This window comes from Suncus etruscus, chromosome 3 (assembly GCF_024139225.1).
Source record: "Suncus etruscus isolate mSunEtr1 chromosome 3, mSunEtr1.pri.cur, whole genome shotgun sequence".
Lineage (NCBI taxonomy): Eukaryota > Metazoa > Chordata > Mammalia > Eulipotyphla > Soricidae > Suncus > Suncus etruscus.
The window spans coordinates 103,345,707-103,365,277 of NC_064850.1; the positions used below are offsets into that span (position 1 = coordinate 103,345,707).

A 19,571-nucleotide genomic window follows, 5' to 3' on the forward strand; every position below is an offset into this window, starting at 1 on the left:
AACTGGCCAATGACAGAACCTAAAATAGTCTACAGAAGTGAGTTTGCTAAGGGAATAAGGGAGAGGGCAGAAAAGGGAGGTCTAGAGATTTGATGGGAGAATGAGACTCTGGTGGTGTTGGAACATAGACTACCTGGAGCATCACTATTTAGCGGTACTATAAATCAAGGTGCCTAAATGAAAACAGGAGTAAGTTAAAAGTTTTTCAAAAAGCAAAAATGAGATTAAAACAGTTATTTCATCTTGCTTCTAAGACAATTCAGATATAGAAGATTAAAAACCATTTTAACATCATGTACAAATACTTTATCATTACCTGTCCATACAATTTTAACACAAAATACTACACGGAAAATTTAAATGAACACTTACTTATATGGTTTTTGGGGCAATATACTGATCCGAGTCTTGTCAAGAATCTTTTTTAACTTGTTCCTTCCTCCGACAGTGTTGGCTTTGCTTTTTTTATTTACTTTCTCAAGTCCTATCACTTGTTCTACATCTACAGCAAGATCTGGAATAGAGTAGCGACTGGCCTTTTTGATGTCTCCAATTTTAGGAAGGTGAGGTGCACCATTTCGTTTTTCTTCAGATAATCTTGTTAGCAGTTCTTTAAATACTAAAGTGAAAACAAACACAACAAAACACCCACAATTACAAACTGGAACAACTCAAAGACAATTATGGAAGGGGCAAGTAGGTGCTCAGGATAGACTTTTAGCTATTAAAATTATAATTTTATAAAATACTAACATTACTCCAATGGATGAATGATACCAATACAGAACCATAGAGTAACATTCTTTTTTTTTGTTTTTTTGTTTTGTTTTGTTTTTGGGCCACACCCGGTAACGCTCAGGGGTTACTCCTGGCTATACGCTCAGAAGTTGCTCCTGGCTTGGGGGACCATATGGGACACTGGGGGATCGAACCGCGGTCCGTCAAGGCTAGCGCAGGCAAGGCAGGCACCTTACCTTTAGCGCCACCGCCCGGCCCGAGTAACATTCTTTAAATATACAAGTATAAGAAAACATTTCTCAGTAAAAATATCCATTTAAAAAAAATCCCAAATTTTAAGGCTACAAAGATGATAGCTCAAAGGGCTAGTAGGTGTGCAGGACCTCTGATTTGCTCCCCAGCACTGCGCAGTCTTCTAAGCAATTCCAGGGCTACAGGTCTTAGCACCAAGCCAACTTTTTCCCTGAACAACAATAGATATGGCCACCAAACAATAAAGAATCTTTTTAATACTAAAATCAGTAGATTTAAGCATTAAATAAACTTTCATTTAATTAGTTATGCATTTAATTAAGAACTATCATTCAAAAAAGATTGAGAAAAGTAAAAGTGCACCAAATTACTTACCAAATAAATTGGTTTTCACAGTGATAGATAAGTGTGTGTTATTTCTAAGAATTTCCATGGCTTTAGACAGCTGAATATTTTCAAAGTTTTGACCATTTACTTCTAATATCTAAGAATAAAATTATAAAATTCATTTCAGTTTATGAATTTTTAACCATTTACTTCTACCATCTTAGAATTAAATATTATAAATTATAAATAAAATTATAAAATTCATTTCAGTATACCAACTGTATAAAGGAAAAAATAAAAAAGACACAGACTTAGAAATATCATACCTGGTCCCCTCGTTTCAAGCCTGCTTCAGTTGCTTTGCTACCTGAATCTACACTGTCAACAAAGATTCCAAATCCCTTCTCTGAGCCTCCAAGTAAGATAAAAGGCAAAGGAGCTTCTCGAGATGGTTTTGTCAGTGTCATCAATCTTCTTTTTGCTTTTGCTGCACATGCAATATTCAACAGTCTTAGATGCCCACCCATTTTCTGTAAGAGTTTAGACAATGGGATATCAATTCAAAGACAGGTGGAACAAAACACACATAAAATAATTTAAAAAATATCACAAATATTACCTCTCTTTCCAGATTATTTTCAAATTCTTCTAGAAATCGAGTCATTGCAGGATCTCCTTCAAAGTCATTGAAGTGATTATTCACCCACAATAGTACTACCCGTGTAACCTGAAAAATTATTTTCAAGATGTTTTCTTTTCAATGTTAAATATTTGTGATTAAACTTATTTCAAAAAGACATCTGAACAGTGAGCAAGAAAATTAGCTGACAACAAAATCCCTCAGCAAAAGGGGGATTCATAAGAAAATGACTTGATTAAAATACATCATGCTTACTTTTCAAAATGGACTGAAACAGGTTGCAAAAAAAAAAAAAAAGCAAAGCTATAACCAAACAAAAACAGATGCAGGACAAAAAGTCAGAAACTTAAAATAAAGATAAGTGACAAATATAGAAAAAGGAATGAATAATACAAAGCTTAGATATAGAAGAGAACAAACTAAAAGGAGGAGCTAGCTATGAGTTATTGGGAATTACACATTATTTGCTAACATTAGCTTTAGTAATTTCTTCAGGAAAAATGAGTAAAATTTTCTGATTTTGCACAGAGCGCTATAGCATACACAAACTCAGAGTTATGGGACACTTGTTTTTTTTTTACTAACAGAACTAAGACCATTAGATTATGAATTCCACGATGACAAATTCATTGATTTCATCCTCAAAATTTTACTGAGTATCAGTACAACTTCAAAAGTACTTCTATTATATAGGTTTATTTTTTTAAAAAATATTAACCTCCTAAAATTAGAAAATTAAGTATACTAATCTAGCAGTAAAGAAATAGGTGTAGATAATATAACAATTAACATACAGTCTCAGGAATTACATTAATTAAAACATTATCAATACTGCACAGTTTTCAAATTTTGGAAACCAAGATCATCTCCCTTTAAGGTATTATCTAACACCTCACCTTTCTGTTTAATACCGAAAAGTCGACTTAAAACTCTACTAGCCATATTATAAACTAGAAAGTCCATATACCAGAAATTAAGTATTACAAACTCTCAGAAACATAAAAAACTTCCATTATGCATTAAAAGATTTTTATGAGCTAGACACTACAAAAATACCTCTAATGTTCTTTACAACACCTCTGAAAGCTTGTAGCTTATTCACTGACAAGGAAATAATTGAGGAGGAACATATAAAGCCAGAAATATCAGATGGCACATAGGGTACTAAAACCAAGTTTTTAGCCTGAAGAGTTCAATTGAGACTCGTACAAAATAAATGAAAAGCATGGAGAGTCGAAGTAATTCATCTTAAAGTCACAAAACTACTAAATGGTAGGAACAGCACAAGAGCTTGAAGCCTTTCACTATCTGTCCCTGTTATGGATTCTCCTATCTTATCTCTCCCAAGTCTATCTGATGTACATCCACTATCACAAGAAAAATAACCAAGTACAGACTATGATTAACTCTCCTAGAGTTACAAAAAGGGAGGTTCTGTTTAGAATCACATTACTGTGGCTTACAAGCCAGCAATTATATGATGAAATTCTGTTCTGGTACCTATTTAAAATTCTAGCTTTTATCTACCATACATCTACCAAACTACAGAATGAAGATTCCCAGATGCTTGGGGCTTGTGACTTAAGATATTCCCAACAGATATAAAGGTCAAATACTTGCTATTTAATTAATCTGCTTTTACGTAAGGAGGAAATAAGTATCTCTAGGACTAAATTTAGACATCCATAACAATAATAACTGCATCAATTCACATTAAACTTAAATATAAACAGTAATAACTATTTGTACTAAAGAAAGTATTAAATATATATCCTAACAGCTCATGTTTGAAAGTCAAATTATATAATTTCTAACCTTATCCCTGAGGCTCGGGTCATTGAACCACTCCAATAACTTTTTGCCCACTTCCATTGGGCTGGAAAGAAAAGTTCTATAGGTCAAAAGGAAGTCTTCTATAAATGTTGGATCCACCACTGAATGCTCCTCCACCAAATGCATTGTTAATCTCTCTGAAGTGCCCTGGAACAGAAAAGTTGTGAACCATTACCTTGATTAGTATCATTGTAACACTTCTATGCCCATGAGAAGAAAGAGCATTTGCTGTTTGTCTTACCTTAATGACAATGTGTCCCTTTCTTGTTCCAGTTCTATCAAGCTCTCGGTGTTCTTTCACCATAACAATTTCTCCTTCCTCTTCAACTTTTTGCATATTCTTTTCTACTTGATTGAGAATACGGCAGTAATCTTGCTGGGCTATGCAGACAAACTAGGAAAAGAAATGCTTTTACTAACTGCTAATGATAATGGCTAATTTTTAAAAGAGACAGTTGGTTTTGATAACAGTATTTCAAAAAATTATTTAACACTGATATTTGTATACCTCACTAAACCCTCCTATCAAAATTTTCATTGTAAAATATTTAAATGTAGTTTACAAAGTATAAACTTTCTTTTTTTTTTTTTTTTTTTTTTTGGTTTTTGGGTCACACCTGGCAGTGCTCAGGGGTTATTCCTGGCTCCAGGCTCAGAAATTGCTCCTGGCAGGCACAGGGGACCATATGGGGCGCCGGGATTCGAACCGATGACCTCCTGCATGAAAGGCAAACGCCTTACCTCCATGCTATCTCTCCGGCCCCAAGTATAAACTTTCTAATATTAAACTATTATTTGTTATATATGCTTATAATGCTAATAAGAAATCATTTTACAAAGTCTTTAAAAATATCCACAAAATAAGCCATGTTATAAGACTTTCATTATACTGATAATTAACAGATTCTTGTTTTTTAAAAGTTTACAAAAACATGTAGACCAATCAGTTATATCCCCATGACTCAAATTATGAAAAATTTTAGGGCTTAAAAAATTTAAGAGTGACATAAATAGTGAATCCTAGAAATTATTCATTATACAAATGGGGCCAAGGACAGTGAGATAAGAATAGTCTTAAATAAAAATCACTGTCCTGAGACATGACAAAAAAGAAGAATTACAGGCCAATATCTTTGATGAACATAGATGCAAAGATCCTCAACAAAATACTACCAAATAGAATCCAACAATTCATCAAAAAGGTCATACACCATATCCAAGTAGAAGTCATCCCAGAAATACAAGGATGGTCTAACATATGCAAGTCAATCAACATAATATACCATATAAAATCATATGATCAAATCAACAGATGTAGAGAGAGAATGACAATATCCAGTACCCATTCTTAATAAAAACTCTCAACAAGATGGAAATGAAAGGAACTTCCCTCAATATAGTTAAAGCATTCTACCACAAGCCCATGTAAACATTATACTCAGTGGGGAAAAACCAAAAGCCTTTCCGCTAAGATCTGGAACAAGCTTTCATTATTTGCAGATGACATGATAATATATCTAGAAAATCCTAAAGACTCTACCAAAAAAGCTTCTAGAAACAATAGATTTGTATAGTAAAGTGGCAGGCTACAAAAGTAATATGCAAAAATATGTGGCTTTTCTATATATAAATAATGAAAGAGAAGAAAGATATTAAAAACCACTTCCATTCACAACAATGCCTCAGAAAATCAAGTTCGTTGGAATCAACTCAAGAGGTGAAAGGCCTATACAAAGAAAAGTACAAAATACTGCTTCAAAAAATTAAATAGGAAAAAAGGAAATAGAAACACATCTTCTTAGCTAATGGATTGGGAGGATTAACATCAATACAATGACAATATGTCCCATGGCATTGGACAGATCCAATACAATCTCTGTAAGGACATACATGACATATTTTCTGAAATTTATATGGAACAATAAACCTCCATGAATAGCTAATGTAATCCTTGTGAAGGTGGGAGGTATCACTTTCCCCAACTTCAAACTGTACTGTAAAGCAATAGTCATTAAAATAGCATGCTAATGGAATAGCGACAGACCCTCAGATCAATGGAATAGACTTAAATATCCTGAGACTGAACACTGTCTGTGTGTTTGGAGGAGGGGTAAATATCTTGCAGTGCTCATCATTTATTACTGACTCTTTGGCTCTAGGATTCTCCTGATGAATTGTAGGGAACAACATTGGGTGGCTGTGGCTAGAACCCAGCTTGGTGGTTCATAAGGCAAATTCCCTACCTGCTGAGTCCCTCCTTAAGATACTTTGTAATAGGGGCCGGGAAGGTGGCGCTAGAGGTAAGGTGTTTGCCTTGCAAGCGCTAGCGTAGGATGGACTGTGGTTCGATCCCCCGGCATCCCATATGGTCCCCCCAAGCCAGGAGCGGCTTCTGGGCTCATAGCTAGGAGTAACCCCTGAGCATCAAACATGTGTGGCCAAAAACCAAAAAAAAAAAAAAAAAAAAAGATACTTTGTAATAAAAAACAACAGGTTTTTTAATTTATACAATAATTAACTGTTGTGAGTTCTAAAATTAATCTTTGTGTTTAGAAAAATGCTGCATAATAAGCGGTCCATGTTATTATTATTTTTTAACCAGATTTGTGAGATATTTTTAAAGAGACTAGAAGGGAAAAGGCTAGGAAGGAAGCCGTATGTTCAAGATAGATATGGGCACAAGAAATACCTTAAAGGGCAGAGTGGTTCCGACCGTGAGAAACTGTGAGTGTTGCCTGTGCATGTTTTTCCACTGTCCTGTCTCCTGAACTTCTTGGGAGTGGCCCAAAAAGGGCCCAGAAAAATAGCTCTCCCAGAGGCTCATCCAAGGGCCGGATTGACAAGTGTGTCAATTGACAAGTGTGTCCGACCATGGAAACCGGCTACCTGCAGTATTCTGCAGAAAGGCAGGTCTCCTGTTTGTGACGTCAGGCTGGGAAAATTTACGCCTGCCCAGTGGTTCCCGACTGTGAGAAACTGTGAGTGTTGCCTGTGCGTGTTTTTTCCACTGTCCTGTCTCCTGAACCTTTTGGGAGTGGGCCGAAAAGGGCCCAGAAAAATAGTTCTCCCAGAGGCTCCAGAAGAGCAATGCCACTCTGCTTCGCGGCTGTGCACTCTTTCTAACCAATGAACCCCACCACAACATGCAGAAAAATATCACACTACAAGCGTGACAATGGGGAAACCTCACAGGCAAACACTATGCACAGAGAATGAAGACAATAGCTCGGATGACCTAAAAAATTTCAACCATCTGATTAACCTCTCGGATAAGGAGTTTAGAATAGAAATATGGAAGATGTTTGTAGAAATCAAAGAAAGCATAGGTCGATCTGAACAGAACACAAAATCAGATATCAGAAAACTCCAAACTAAAATAACAGATCTGAAAAACATGGTAGCTCATTGAAAAACTCAGTGGATGGCCTCTCCAGCAGGGTAAAACCAGCTGAGGACAGAACTGGCGTGCTGGAAGATGAGATGTTAAAAAATCAACACAGAAGAAGAAATTGGAAAAGAACCTAAAGACAAACAATCAGGCAATGGAAAAAGTACTCAAGGAATGTGAACAGATGAAAATAGAAGTCTTTGATAAACTCAACAGAAACAACCTAAGAATCATTGGAGTCCCAGAGGCCCAGGTCGGAGATCTCCAGTAAGAATCAACTGTCAAAGACATCATCAAAAAGATACTCCCAGAGTTAAAGACTACATGCAATCAAATCCTGCATGCCCGAAGAGTACCAGCTAAAAGAGACCCAAAGAAAAACACCCCAAGACACATCCTCCTTACGATGACAAATCCCACAGATATAGATACTGAAAGCATCAAGATCAAAAAGGAAAATTACATTCAAAGGAGCATCCCTAAGACTTAGAGCAGACACGTCACAAGAAACTCTCAAGGCCAGAAGGCAGTGGTGGGATATTGTGACAAGACTGAATGAAATGAATGCCTCACCGAGTATACTGCACCCAGCCGGACTCACGTTCAGGTTTGAAGGAAAGATACATAGCTTCATGGATAAACAACAGCTCAGAAACTTCACAGATGAAAAACCAGTGTTAAAGGAAAAACTGAAAGGTCTACTTTAAGACAAGAGAGACCAAGAAACACAGCAAACTTATCTACAAAGATGACATTAAATCCTATGACAATCTTCTCCCTCAATGTCAATGGACTAAATTCACCAATTAAAAGACACAGAATGGCAAAATGGGTCAAAAAGATGAATCCAACCTTCTGCTGCCCACAAAAGACACACATGAATAGTCAGAAAAAACATAGACTCAAAATCAAAGTCTGGAGGAAAATCATCCAAGCAAACAAAACCCTCAAAAAAGATAGTGTGGCCATATTAATATCTGATGACATCAACTTTATACTCAGAAAAGTTGTAAGGGACAAAGATGGACACTATGTACTAATCAAGGAATATGTGCAACAGAAAGAAATCAGACTATTTAACATATATGCACCCAATGAGAGACCAGCAAATTATCTAAAATAATTACTGACAAATCTGAAAGAAGACATCAATAATAACACAATAATTGTGGGAGACCTCAACACGGCCCTGTCAACACTTGATAAGTCAACCAGACTGAAACCCAACGAAAACATACTAGCCCTAAAAAGAGTAATGAAAGAAAGAGGACTAGTAGATATATATAGGACACTCCACCCCAAAAAACCTGGATACGCATTCTTCTCCATGTACATGGGTCATTTTCCAGGATAGACTACATGCTGACACATAAAACATACCTCCATAAAATCAAGAGGATAGAAATCTTGCAGGCTACCTTTGCTGACCACAAGGCTCTGAAATTAGATGTGAACTACAAAGCCACACAGAAGAAAAACTTTAACAATTGGAAATTAAACAGCCTGCTACTGAACAACCAGTGAGTATGAGATGAAATCAAAGAGGAAATCAAAACTTTCCTTGAAACAAATGATAATAAAGACACAAACTGCCAGAATCTATGGGACACAGCAAAAGCGGTCCTGAGAGGAAAATTTCTAGCTTTACAAGCACACATCAGGGAAGAAGGGCATACATGAATAACTTAATGACGCAGCTCATAAAATTAGAAAATGACCAACAAAAGGAACCAAAAATAGGAAGACAGAGGAAATAACAAAACTGAAAGCAGAAATCAATGAAGTGGAAGACCAAAAAACAATCTGAAAAATCAAAAAAAGCAGAAGTTGGTTCTTTGAAAAAATGAACAGGGGGGCTTGGGAGGGTCTCTTTCCCTTCCTGGAGCAGGATTTTTAGCCGGCATGGGTGGGCAGCTGGCAGGCCTCCGCATGTGCCAGCAGCCTGTTGGCCCGGCCCAGGGTAGGGGGGCCCGGACCTGGGTCACCCGGCCCCCCTCTCCCCCATTCCTCAGGATCTCCAGGTGGGTTCCTAGAAGGAGTTGACGGGGCACCCTGGGTTTTCCCCACTCCCAGGCCGGGTCTGTCCGGAGACTGGCCTAGGGTGGGGCTTAAATCCCTATCCTTCGGGCTTGGGAGGGACTCTCTCCCTTCCTGGAGCCGGATTTTTAGCCAGCACGGGTGGGCAGCTGGCAGGCCTCCGCGTGTGCCAGCGGCCTATTGGCCCGGCCCAGGGTAGGGGGGCCCGGACCTGGGTCACCCGACCCCCCTCTCCCCCATTCCTCAGGATCTCCAAGTGGGTTCCTAGAAGGAGTTGACAGGGCACCCTGGGTTTTCCCCACTCCCAGGCCAGGTCTGTCCGGAGGCTGGCCTAGGGTGGGGCTGAGGGGGTGGAGTTTGATCTGGTGGATGGCAGATAGCTGCTCAGCTATACTCAGGCTGTCACTGGCAATTTCATACCAGTCTACATTTTGCAAACATATGCTCCTCCCAACCATCAGTACCCCAGATTTACCCTTCTTAACTTCAGTAACACACAGTTCTAATTTCTGACCTAAGACATACAGTAGATCTAACAAATCCTAGAACTATTTAGAAGGACACAAATTGAACACATATTGAACTCATATATCTTTTGTATATTTTATGGGTATTTTCTTTAACTGATATAACTCTCTATATATTCTTCTACCATGATGTTTCTATCCACTTTTCATCTTGTCTTTTCTTTGTAAGCTGTTCAGTAAGGATTGTTGTTGGAACTGTCCCTCAGTTTGATGCCTATGATTGAATTATGTCATGGAAATTGCTGGTCTTGTTCCTATTACTTCCAGATGCACCAATAACGCTTCATGGCATTGATCCTTGTTTGCATAGACACATTAAAATGGGAAAACACTATACATACAGATAAGTTCTTATCTAATAAATCTCAGTACAATGTACCTTACACCCTGAACATTGATATAATGACCTGGCACAGGCCTCAGAAGAATGGGCATCCTCCATTCACGCCAGAACCAGGCAAGCTATCTACGAAACATCCAAGGTCTTATATAGCAACAGCTGGAAGCAGTCCTCTACCAGGAAAGACACTACCAAGGGTCTGAGATCGACCTCCTAAAAAGAGACTTCCGTTTACACTGAGAAGACTTGACAACAACAATGACCTGCTCTACAGGACATGGTTCTCTCTAGTGCCCCTTAAGTGTGAGGGGAAACGAGAGGATGCTCTGCACCATCCTGACTGCAATATGGGATATGCAGACTCCAGGATCTTTAATACAGAAGCATGATACCAACAACAGAGACTATGTGAGGAATGGAGGTGTATTGCCACTACAGACGATGACTTGAATTGGACAAACTAGTTTGCCTGGAGCCTAGAGTCAGTCCTGTGCCAGGAAACTTCAGGGGTAGGGTCTCCTTGTATTTAGACCATAATTTGTCTTTCCATGTCCCTTATGTTTTGGTGGGCCTATGCAAACAAATGCCACTTTAATACCGTTTTTTACTATGTTCCCTTGACTCCAATCCTTAAGAAAAACAACCCACTAAAACTTTTGAGGTTAACTTAAACTAGTAAGCATGTGCATGGAACTAGAGAAATGTACTTTGCCCTCAATGTTTAAGGAGTTACATAAGTCTAAAGTCTTTAGATTATATTGTGTGCTGCTAAGAATTAGTATGTACTACAACTGGGGATTTGAGGGACAAAGTAATTGTATTGTACATGGGTTCAGTTTTGTTTTTCTTAATGTTCTTTGGCTGAAAGTTCAAGGCTGGGATATCATCGATGGGACTACCGAGAACTCTGTTTATGGGTGATTGGGCTTCCACTGTAACTTTACCCTGTCCTCTTTCTTTGCATCTTTGTTGTCATAATTAAAATAAAATTAAAAAAATGTAAAAAAACGAAACAAACAAACAAAAAACAACAACAACAACAAAAAAAAAACCAGAGAGACCCTACCCATGAAGCATCCTGACATAAAACCAAGCTCCAGGCATAACCCAAAATCTTTCTTTGTGGTCCCAGTAAAAGTTTTTCTCAATCAAAAAGAAAAAAAAAAAAAAGAAAAAATAAACAGGATTGATAGACCATTGGCAAAACTCACAAAGAGAGAGAGAGAGAGAGAGAGAGAGAAACCTGATAACCTGTATTAGAAATGAAAAGGGGAGATCACGACAGATATTGCAGAGATCCAAAGGGTAATCAGAGACTACTTTGAGAAACTTTATGCTACTAAACATGAGAACCTAGAAGAAAAGGATAAATTCTTGGACACTTATAACCTTCCATAGTTAAGTAAGGAGGATGTAGCATATCTAAAAACCCCCATCACTATTGAGGAAATTGAAACTGTAATCAAACATCTGCCAAAAAAGAAAAAGCCCAGGTCCAGGTGGATTTACTAATGAATTCTTTCAAACCTTTCAAGAGGAGCTACAATCCTAACCAGGCTCTTCCATAAAATTGAAAAAACGGGAACACTCCCAAACAGCTTTTATGAAGCCAACATCACCTTAATATCAAAACCAGCCAAAAAAGAAAATTACAGACCAATATACCTGATGAATGCAGATGCAAAAATCTTCAACAAAATCCTGGCAAATAGGATCCAATGCATCATCAAGAAGATCATACACTACAACCAAGTAGGTTTTATCCCAGGAATGCAAGGATTGTTTAACATCCGTAAATCTATCAACATCATACACAACATCAACAACAAGAAAAATAAAAACCACAAGATCATATCAATAGACGCAGAGAAAGCATTTGATAAGCATTCTTGATAAAAACTCTCAGCAAGATGGGAATAGAAGGAACCTTTCTCAATATAGTTAAAGCCATCTACCACAAGCCAATGGCAAATATTATCCTCAATGGAGAAAAACTAAAAGCCTTTCCTCTAAATTCTAAATTCTGGTACAAGACAGGCTGTCCACTCTCACCACTCCTATTCAACATAGTAGTGGAAGTGCTTGCTATAGCGATCAGGCAAGAAAAAGGTATCAAGGGAATCCAGACAGGAAAGGAAAAAGTCAAGCTCTCACTGTTTGCAAATGACATGATACTCTACTTAGAAAATCCTGAAGACTCTACCAAAAAGCTTCTAGAAACAATAGACTCATATAGCAAGGTGACAGGCTACAAAATTAACACACAGAAATCAATGGCCTTTTTATACACCAATAATAATAGGGAACAGATGGACGTCAATCCCATTCACTTCAGTGCCACACAAACTCAAATCTCTTGGAGTCAACTTGACCAAAGACGTGAAGGACCTATACAAAGAAAACTATAAAGCCCTGCTCCAAGAAATAAGAGAGGACACACAGAAATGGAAACACATACCCTGCTCATGGATTGGCAGGATTAACATCATTAAAATGGCAATACTCCCCAAAGCATTGTACAGATTTAATGCGATCCCTCTGAAGATACCCATGACATTCTTCAAAGAAGTGGATCAAACACTTATGAAGTTCATCTGGAACAATAAACACCTTCGAATAGCTAAAGCACTCCTAGGGAAAAGGTTAATGGGAGGCATTACTTTCCCCAACTTTAAACTGTACTACAAAGCAATAGTTATCAAAACAGCATGGTATTTGGGCCGGAGAGATAGCATGGAGGTAAGGCGTTTGCCTTTCATGCAGAAGGTCATCGGTTCGAATCCCGGCGTCCCATATGGTCCCCCGTGCCTGCCAGGAGCAATTTCTGAGCATGGAGCTAGGAGTAACCCGAGCACTGCCGGGTGTGACCCAAAAGCACAACACACAAAAAAAGAAAAAAAAAAACAACCCAGCATGGTATTGGAATAAAGACAGACCCTCAGATCAGCGGAATAGGCTTGAATTCTCAGAAAATGTTCCCCAGACATACAATCACCTCAGTTTTGACAAAGGAGCAAGAAATCCTAAGTGGAGCAGGGAAAATCTCTTCAACAAGTGGTGCTGGCAGAACTGGTTAGACACTTGCAAAAAAGCCAACATAGACCCCCAGTTAACATCAAGTACGAAGGTAAAATCCAAATGGATTAAAGACCTTGATATCAGACCTGATACCATAAGGTATATATAACAACATGTAGGTAAAACACTCCAGGACATTGAGACTAAAGGAATCTTCAAGGAGGAAACCGTACTTTCCAAACAAGTGGAAGCAGAGATAAACAGATGGGAATACATTAAGCTGAGAAGCTTCTGTACCTCAAAAGAAATATTGCCCAGAATATGAGCCACCCACCGTGTGGGAGAAAATAATCACCCAATACCCATCAGATAAGGGGCTAATATCCAAAATATACAGGACACTGACAGAACTTTACAAGAAAAAAAATCTAATCCCATCAAAAAATGGGGAGAAGAAATGAACAGACACTTTGATAAAAAAGAAATTCAAATGGCCAAAAGGCACATAAAAAAATGCTCTTCATCACTAATCATCAGGGAGATGCAAATCAAAACAACAATATCATTTCACACCACTGAGATTGGCACACATCACAATGAATGAGAACAATCAGTACTGGTGGGGATGTGGAGAGAAAGGAACTCTTATCCACTGCTGGTGGGAATGCCGTCTAGTCCAACCTCTATGGAAGGTGATATGGAGATTCCTCCAAGAACTGGAAATTGAGCTCCCATTTGACCCAGCTATTCCACTCCTAGGGATATACCCTAGGAATACAAGAATACAACACAAAAACCCCTTCCTCACACCTCTATTTATTGCAGCACTATTCACAATAGCCAGGCTCTGGAAACAACCAAGATGCCCTTCAACAGACGAATGGCTAAAGAAACTGTGGTACATATACACAATGGAATATTATGCAGCTGTCAGGAGAGATGAAGCCATGAAATTTTCCTATACATGGATGTATATGGAATCTATCATGCTGAGTGAAATAAGTCAGAGGGAGAGAGAGAGAGAGATGTAGAATAGTCTCACTCATCTCCGGGTTTTAAGAAAAATAAAAGTCATCTTTGCAACAATCCTCAGAGACAATGAGAGGAGGGCTGGAACTTCCAGCTCACTTCATGAAGAGTGTTGAGTGCAGTTATAGAAATAACTACACAGAGAACTACCATAATCATGTGAATGAATGAGTGAACTGGAAAGCCTGTCTGGAGTACAGGTGGGGGTGGGGTGGGATGGAGGGAGATTTGGGACATTGGTGGTATAGAATGTTGCACTGGTGAAGGGGGTGTTCTTTACATGACTGAAACCTAATCACAATCATATTTATAATCAAGATGTTTAAATAAAAAAAAAAGTTAAAAAAAAAAGAAATATCTTAAAGGACTAAGCACTGCTTTGTCTACTGAAGAATGAGGTGATAAATAGGAAAATAAATGAATAAACTAATTTAAAGTACTCATAATTATGAAAATTCCAATAAATTTAAAGACAAATTTTTCTAGTTTTCTGGGACAAGATAAAACTTGAAATAGTGCTTAGAAGATTTTCAGAGGCTGGTCATCTAGGCAGATTTTTCAATGCAATGCCCAAGGATGCATATAAAAGATTTTATTATCCCAGCTGCACATTGGGATAATTGGGGTACAATGTAGTACCAGGTATCAAACTGGAATCAGCTGCATGTTAGACATGTATGTGCCTTAACTCTGACACTATCTCTTTAGCCCTTATTTATAAATCTTAAACATGATCTATTAAAATATTTTTAATAAGAAAAGGCACACATATTTTGTGATATACCTGGCAATCGTCCACCTTTGTTCTCATTACTCCTTTCATATATTCTTTGTCCATGGTAGGAGAGACACCAAAACTATTCCCCATACATAATATTTCTGCTTTTCCATCTGGATAAGTCACTTCCACTGATCCATTCAGAATCACTGACCAGGAATCCAGCTAGTTAAATAAAAATGAAGACAGAAAAAAAAAATAGTATCATGCTCTTTAAATGCTAGAATGAGTGTTATAAATGACTTGGCAAATTTTTAGGGAACTACTTTTCCATTTTGAAGATGAAATAAAGAATAGTCATATCTACTTATTTTCATGCTTAGCACAGAACATCTATACTTTTCTTTTTTGTTTTGTTTTGGGGTCATACCAGTAGCCCCATGGGTTACACCTGGCTCTGTGCTCAGAAATCACTCCTGGAAGGCTAGGGAGACCATATGGGATGATGGGGATCAAATTTGGGTAGGCTGTGTGCAAGACAAATGCCTTACTTCCCTATACTATCACTCTGGCCCAATAGCCTTTTGATTTCTCATACTGATATCCTTCTCTGAAGTGACAAAACAAAAACCCCTTGGATCCTGCAAAATACTTGCAAACACTGCCTAGTAAGAATGACATTCATGGGGCCGGAGAGATAGCATGGAAGCAGGGCATTTGCCTTGCATGCAGAAGGACTGTGGTTCGAACCCCGGCATCCCATATGGTCCTCCGAGCCTGCCAGGGAGTATGCCCTGAGCACTGGTGGGTGTGACCCAAAAACCAAAAAAAAAAGGAATGACGTTATGACTTTTTTTTGTTTTGGGTCACACCTGGCAGCACTCACGGGTTATTCCTGGCTCTAAGCTCAGAAATCATTCCTGGCAGGCTTGGGGGACCATATGAGATACTGGGATTTGAACCAATGACCTTCTGCATGAAAGGCAAACGGCTTACCTCCATGCTATCTCTCTGGCCCCTCATTATGATATTTAAGTTAACATATTAAATATCTTTTTATATTGTATAAGGCATTATAAATAATGAAAATTAAAACTGGATTTGAATACTTGGAATACACTTTGATATAACATGTACCTTAATTTTTACATAGTTTAAACTTATTGGTGCTGATTGTGCTATAAAAGAATAAACAGAATTTGGGACTAGAGATACATAGCACAGCAGTAAGGCATTTTTGCCTTGCATGTGGCTGATCCGGGAGGGACCAGGTTCAATGCCCAGTTCCACCAACCTGCCAGGGGTGATTTCTGAGTGTAGAGTCAGGAGTATCCCCTGAGCGCTGCTGGGTCTGGCCCAAAAAACCAATCAATCAATCAATCAAGTTTAAAAAAAAGAATAATCAGAATTGGGGGTTTTGCTCAGTTGCTATGAGAAACTTTCAAACAGAAACATTTTAGTGGTGGAATATTTACTAACCTCTTCACCATCATTTAACACTATGGTCCCAGCTCTCTCTACCACAGCAAACACCATCACAGCACAGAGTTCCCTTCTCACTGACATTGTCATATTGGCAAAAGCAGGCAACTGGTGCATGAATTCCAAGAGTTGTTCTGAAAAGCAAAGGACATTCATTACCAAAACTACAAATTTTGGTGGGGAAGTCTCCAAGGCTCTTAAGTGCTCAGGGGTTACTCTAAATGACAGTCAGCCAAGTACCCAAGGAGTTTGGTGGTGCTGGGGAGAAGGGCATGCGAGTCTATGGGAACCTCATTCTCCTGCCCCCTGAACTAGCTCCCTGGTCTCAAATGACAACTTAGAAACAAACAAACAAAAAAAAAATGCAACACTCAAAAATCTGTCTTTATTTATGAATGTCCTACAACATGGCCAAGTTAAAAACACAATAATCATAAGAACCTTTAAGTACAAGTTGAATTTCTTGCAGAAACAATTTGGTCATTGTGGAAATGTTACATTTTCCCCTTGATTCTCAAACAATAGCGTACATTGTAATTAGAAGTCGAACAACTGGGAAATGAGTAACTTTGGATGGGGAGTTTACTGTCTATTGAAAGTGTTCTGTGATCTTATTAAGACTTATTAAGGGATGACATAATAGGCTGAGATGAAATTGAAAGCCTAAGGCCCTCTCATTACTACCTTATGGGCAAATGGAACTCCAAAACAGCCAAAATACAATTAATGTAAGGACATCCCAGGATTTAGAAACCAAGAGATATTTTCTATAAATAAGATAAATCTATAAAATATATAACAAAGAATGAATTAAAATAAGATAAAATAAGATAAATATAAAGAATGAAGATGAAAACAGACTATTTCTTACCTTACATACTGCCCCCCCCAAAAAAATAAAAGCTTTGATCACTCTTCCTATTGGTAATATAGGGAGAAATACCTTTTATGTTGGTATAAAAGGTTTTATACTAAGTTTCTTATTCAGGTACAATTTCTCTTACATTTTGCAAAGAAATAAAGCTTAAAGGTATATAATTCTATAACAATAGTAATGCATCATTTTATGGCAGGGTGTGTGTCAGACATTTGAATATTTGAATTTGAGTAATGACCAGTTGGAAAAAATAATCATGGGATTGGACAGATTGTATAGCAGGTAAGGCATGTACCTTGCATGTGGCTGAATCAGGTTCAATCCCAGGCATTCTATATATTAACCTGAGTACTGCCAAAAGCAAGCACAGTAGGTATGGCTATAAAACAGACAAAACGCCAAAACAATCTCCTCAACAACAAAAAACTGTGATGATCAAATGCAAAGATATAAAGTCCTTAGATCACATTAAATATATAATAAATGAGAACTTATACTGCTGTCATAATATTCATGATATTCAAATTTGAGCTAAATAAAAATGGTACTGTTTTTTGCCCTCATATAAAGAAACTTTTTCCTATGCAAATTTATTCCATCTGCTAGGATTTAGCGTCAAATTTCAATATCATGTGGGTATAGTTGGTTGTGAGATCAACATAGAATAGAAAAATATATTCTGTGAAAACACTAGAATTCCAGAAAGTCAGACAAAGTCGATTTCTAACTCCAGCTGGATAATATCTGTTCTAATATTTCTCATCATGATGGTTAATAAACAGGATCAAGAAACTCTGTCCAACAGAACCATGTTTTTTGACCTTGCCCAGACTTGTGCCAGGAAGTCAATTTACTGTGGCTACTAGCATTCTTTTTTAACAACAACAAAATAATAATAATAAAAAAAGATCAGGGGGTGGGGGAGAAATCACTTAGGTAATATGTTCTGTTTAGTTAATTTCTGGTAGGTCTGTATTATGCTACAAAGTCATTTATTTCGAATATCACTACAAGAAATCTCTATTACATAGGGGTGTAGCAAGGCATAGTACTCTAGGTAATACATCAGTTCTATTTCCTTTGTTACTTCCACTCAACATCAGATATTACAATTTTACCTATTTGACAAACATTTTACTCTTCTTCCCCCTAGTAGGAGTTAAATTAAACAAGTAAATATTTATGGTCTTCCAAAAAATATGAGACCAAAAGTGTTCTAAATGCTATAGTACTATAAAAATAATTACTTCATATATTACTAGCAAATATAAATATAAAAGATATCTAATATTTGCTAAAGTGAATTAAAGTGACTGGCATTCTTACTCCCATAAATAGGTCACAAAATCAGTTTGTAACATATGAGTGTAACTAGCATTTGAAACAATTTCCCAAGTGGGGTTAACTTAGGGCTGTGTGAGTTTGACCCCCACCACTAGCCCATATGTCTAACATCTGTATGACTTTGAGGTTGGGGTCCCCATGTTATAAATGCTTGTGATGACAGATGCAACTAAATGTGCATGACCACTGGTCATTGCAATGGAGGAACGGAGGGAGAAGAAATACAAAAATTTTTTTTGTCTTTGGGCTATATCCAGCTGTGCTCAGGGGGACCATATAGGGTGCTGGGTATTGAACCTGGGTTAGTCATGTGCAAGACATGCCTTGCCCCGCTATTTGATCACTCTAGCCCACGAATTAATTTTTAATGAAACAAAATAAAAAATATCTGTACATCTCATAATGATAAGTAATAAAATATAAAGCTGCTTCAACTTAGTTAAAAAAATAAACAAATGATTAACCAGATGGTCTCTAAGAGTTTTATAAGAATCTCAATGATTCTACTGGTTTTGTGGGATCTTTCTTCTGGTTTTGTGGGATCTTCTTTCTATTCTGCTACTTAATACACTAAGGATTATAGGGAAGAGAGAAAAGCAAGAACTTTTATATAGTCAATATTTTAAAAATGAAATATGAACTGTTAGCATTTGATAATAAAGGTTCAAAATAATTCTGATAACTGCTATAGGGAAGCCAGAGTCAAAGTAGAGCAGAGCCTGGGATGGGTAAGATCAGTGCTCCACAGACAGAGGAAGGCAGCATGGAGGAAGAAGCAGAGAATCTTAGAGGGTTTATAACTTACTGGAATTTGTTAGGTAAGAAATATTCCTGACCTGTTTATGAAAAATATTAAATCTTAGATAAACTTTCAGTCAATATGAAATAAAGGAAAGTTAAGATCATTGTTCAGATGAGAAACACTGAAGTCAATTAATAAAAGCCAGTTTATCCATTTTTTCTAATTTAATGGAAAAATGATTAATATACCTTTCAAAATATTATGTGGAGTTAACTTGGA

The 19,571-nt window shown here is 37.5% G+C and overlaps 1 protein-coding gene across 4 annotated transcripts in view; it reads right to left on the reverse strand.

Moving 5' to 3' along the window:
• RAPGEF2 (Rap guanine nucleotide exchange factor 2) overlaps window positions 1-19,571 on the reverse strand; it is a 273,060-nt gene that overhangs the window by 25,900 nt on the left and 227,589 nt on the right. For all 4 annotated transcript variants that reach the window (XM_049770221.1, XM_049770223.1, XM_049770222.1 and 1 more), the window contains 8 exons: window positions 16,327-16,463; window positions 14,914-15,072; window positions 4,032-4,184; window positions 3,773-3,937; window positions 1,937-2,044; window positions 1,644-1,847; window positions 1,366-1,474; window positions 373-619 (listed from right to left, as the gene is read on the reverse strand). In XM_049770221.1, coding sequence (XP_049626178.1) covers window positions 373-619; window positions 1,366-1,474; window positions 1,644-1,847; window positions 1,937-2,044; window positions 3,773-3,937; window positions 4,032-4,184; window positions 14,914-15,072; window positions 16,327-16,463 — 1,282 coding nt within the window. The remainder of the gene's footprint in view (window positions 1-372; window positions 620-1,365; window positions 1,475-1,643; window positions 1,848-1,936; window positions 2,045-3,772; window positions 3,938-4,031; window positions 4,185-14,913; window positions 15,073-16,326; window positions 16,464-19,571) is intronic.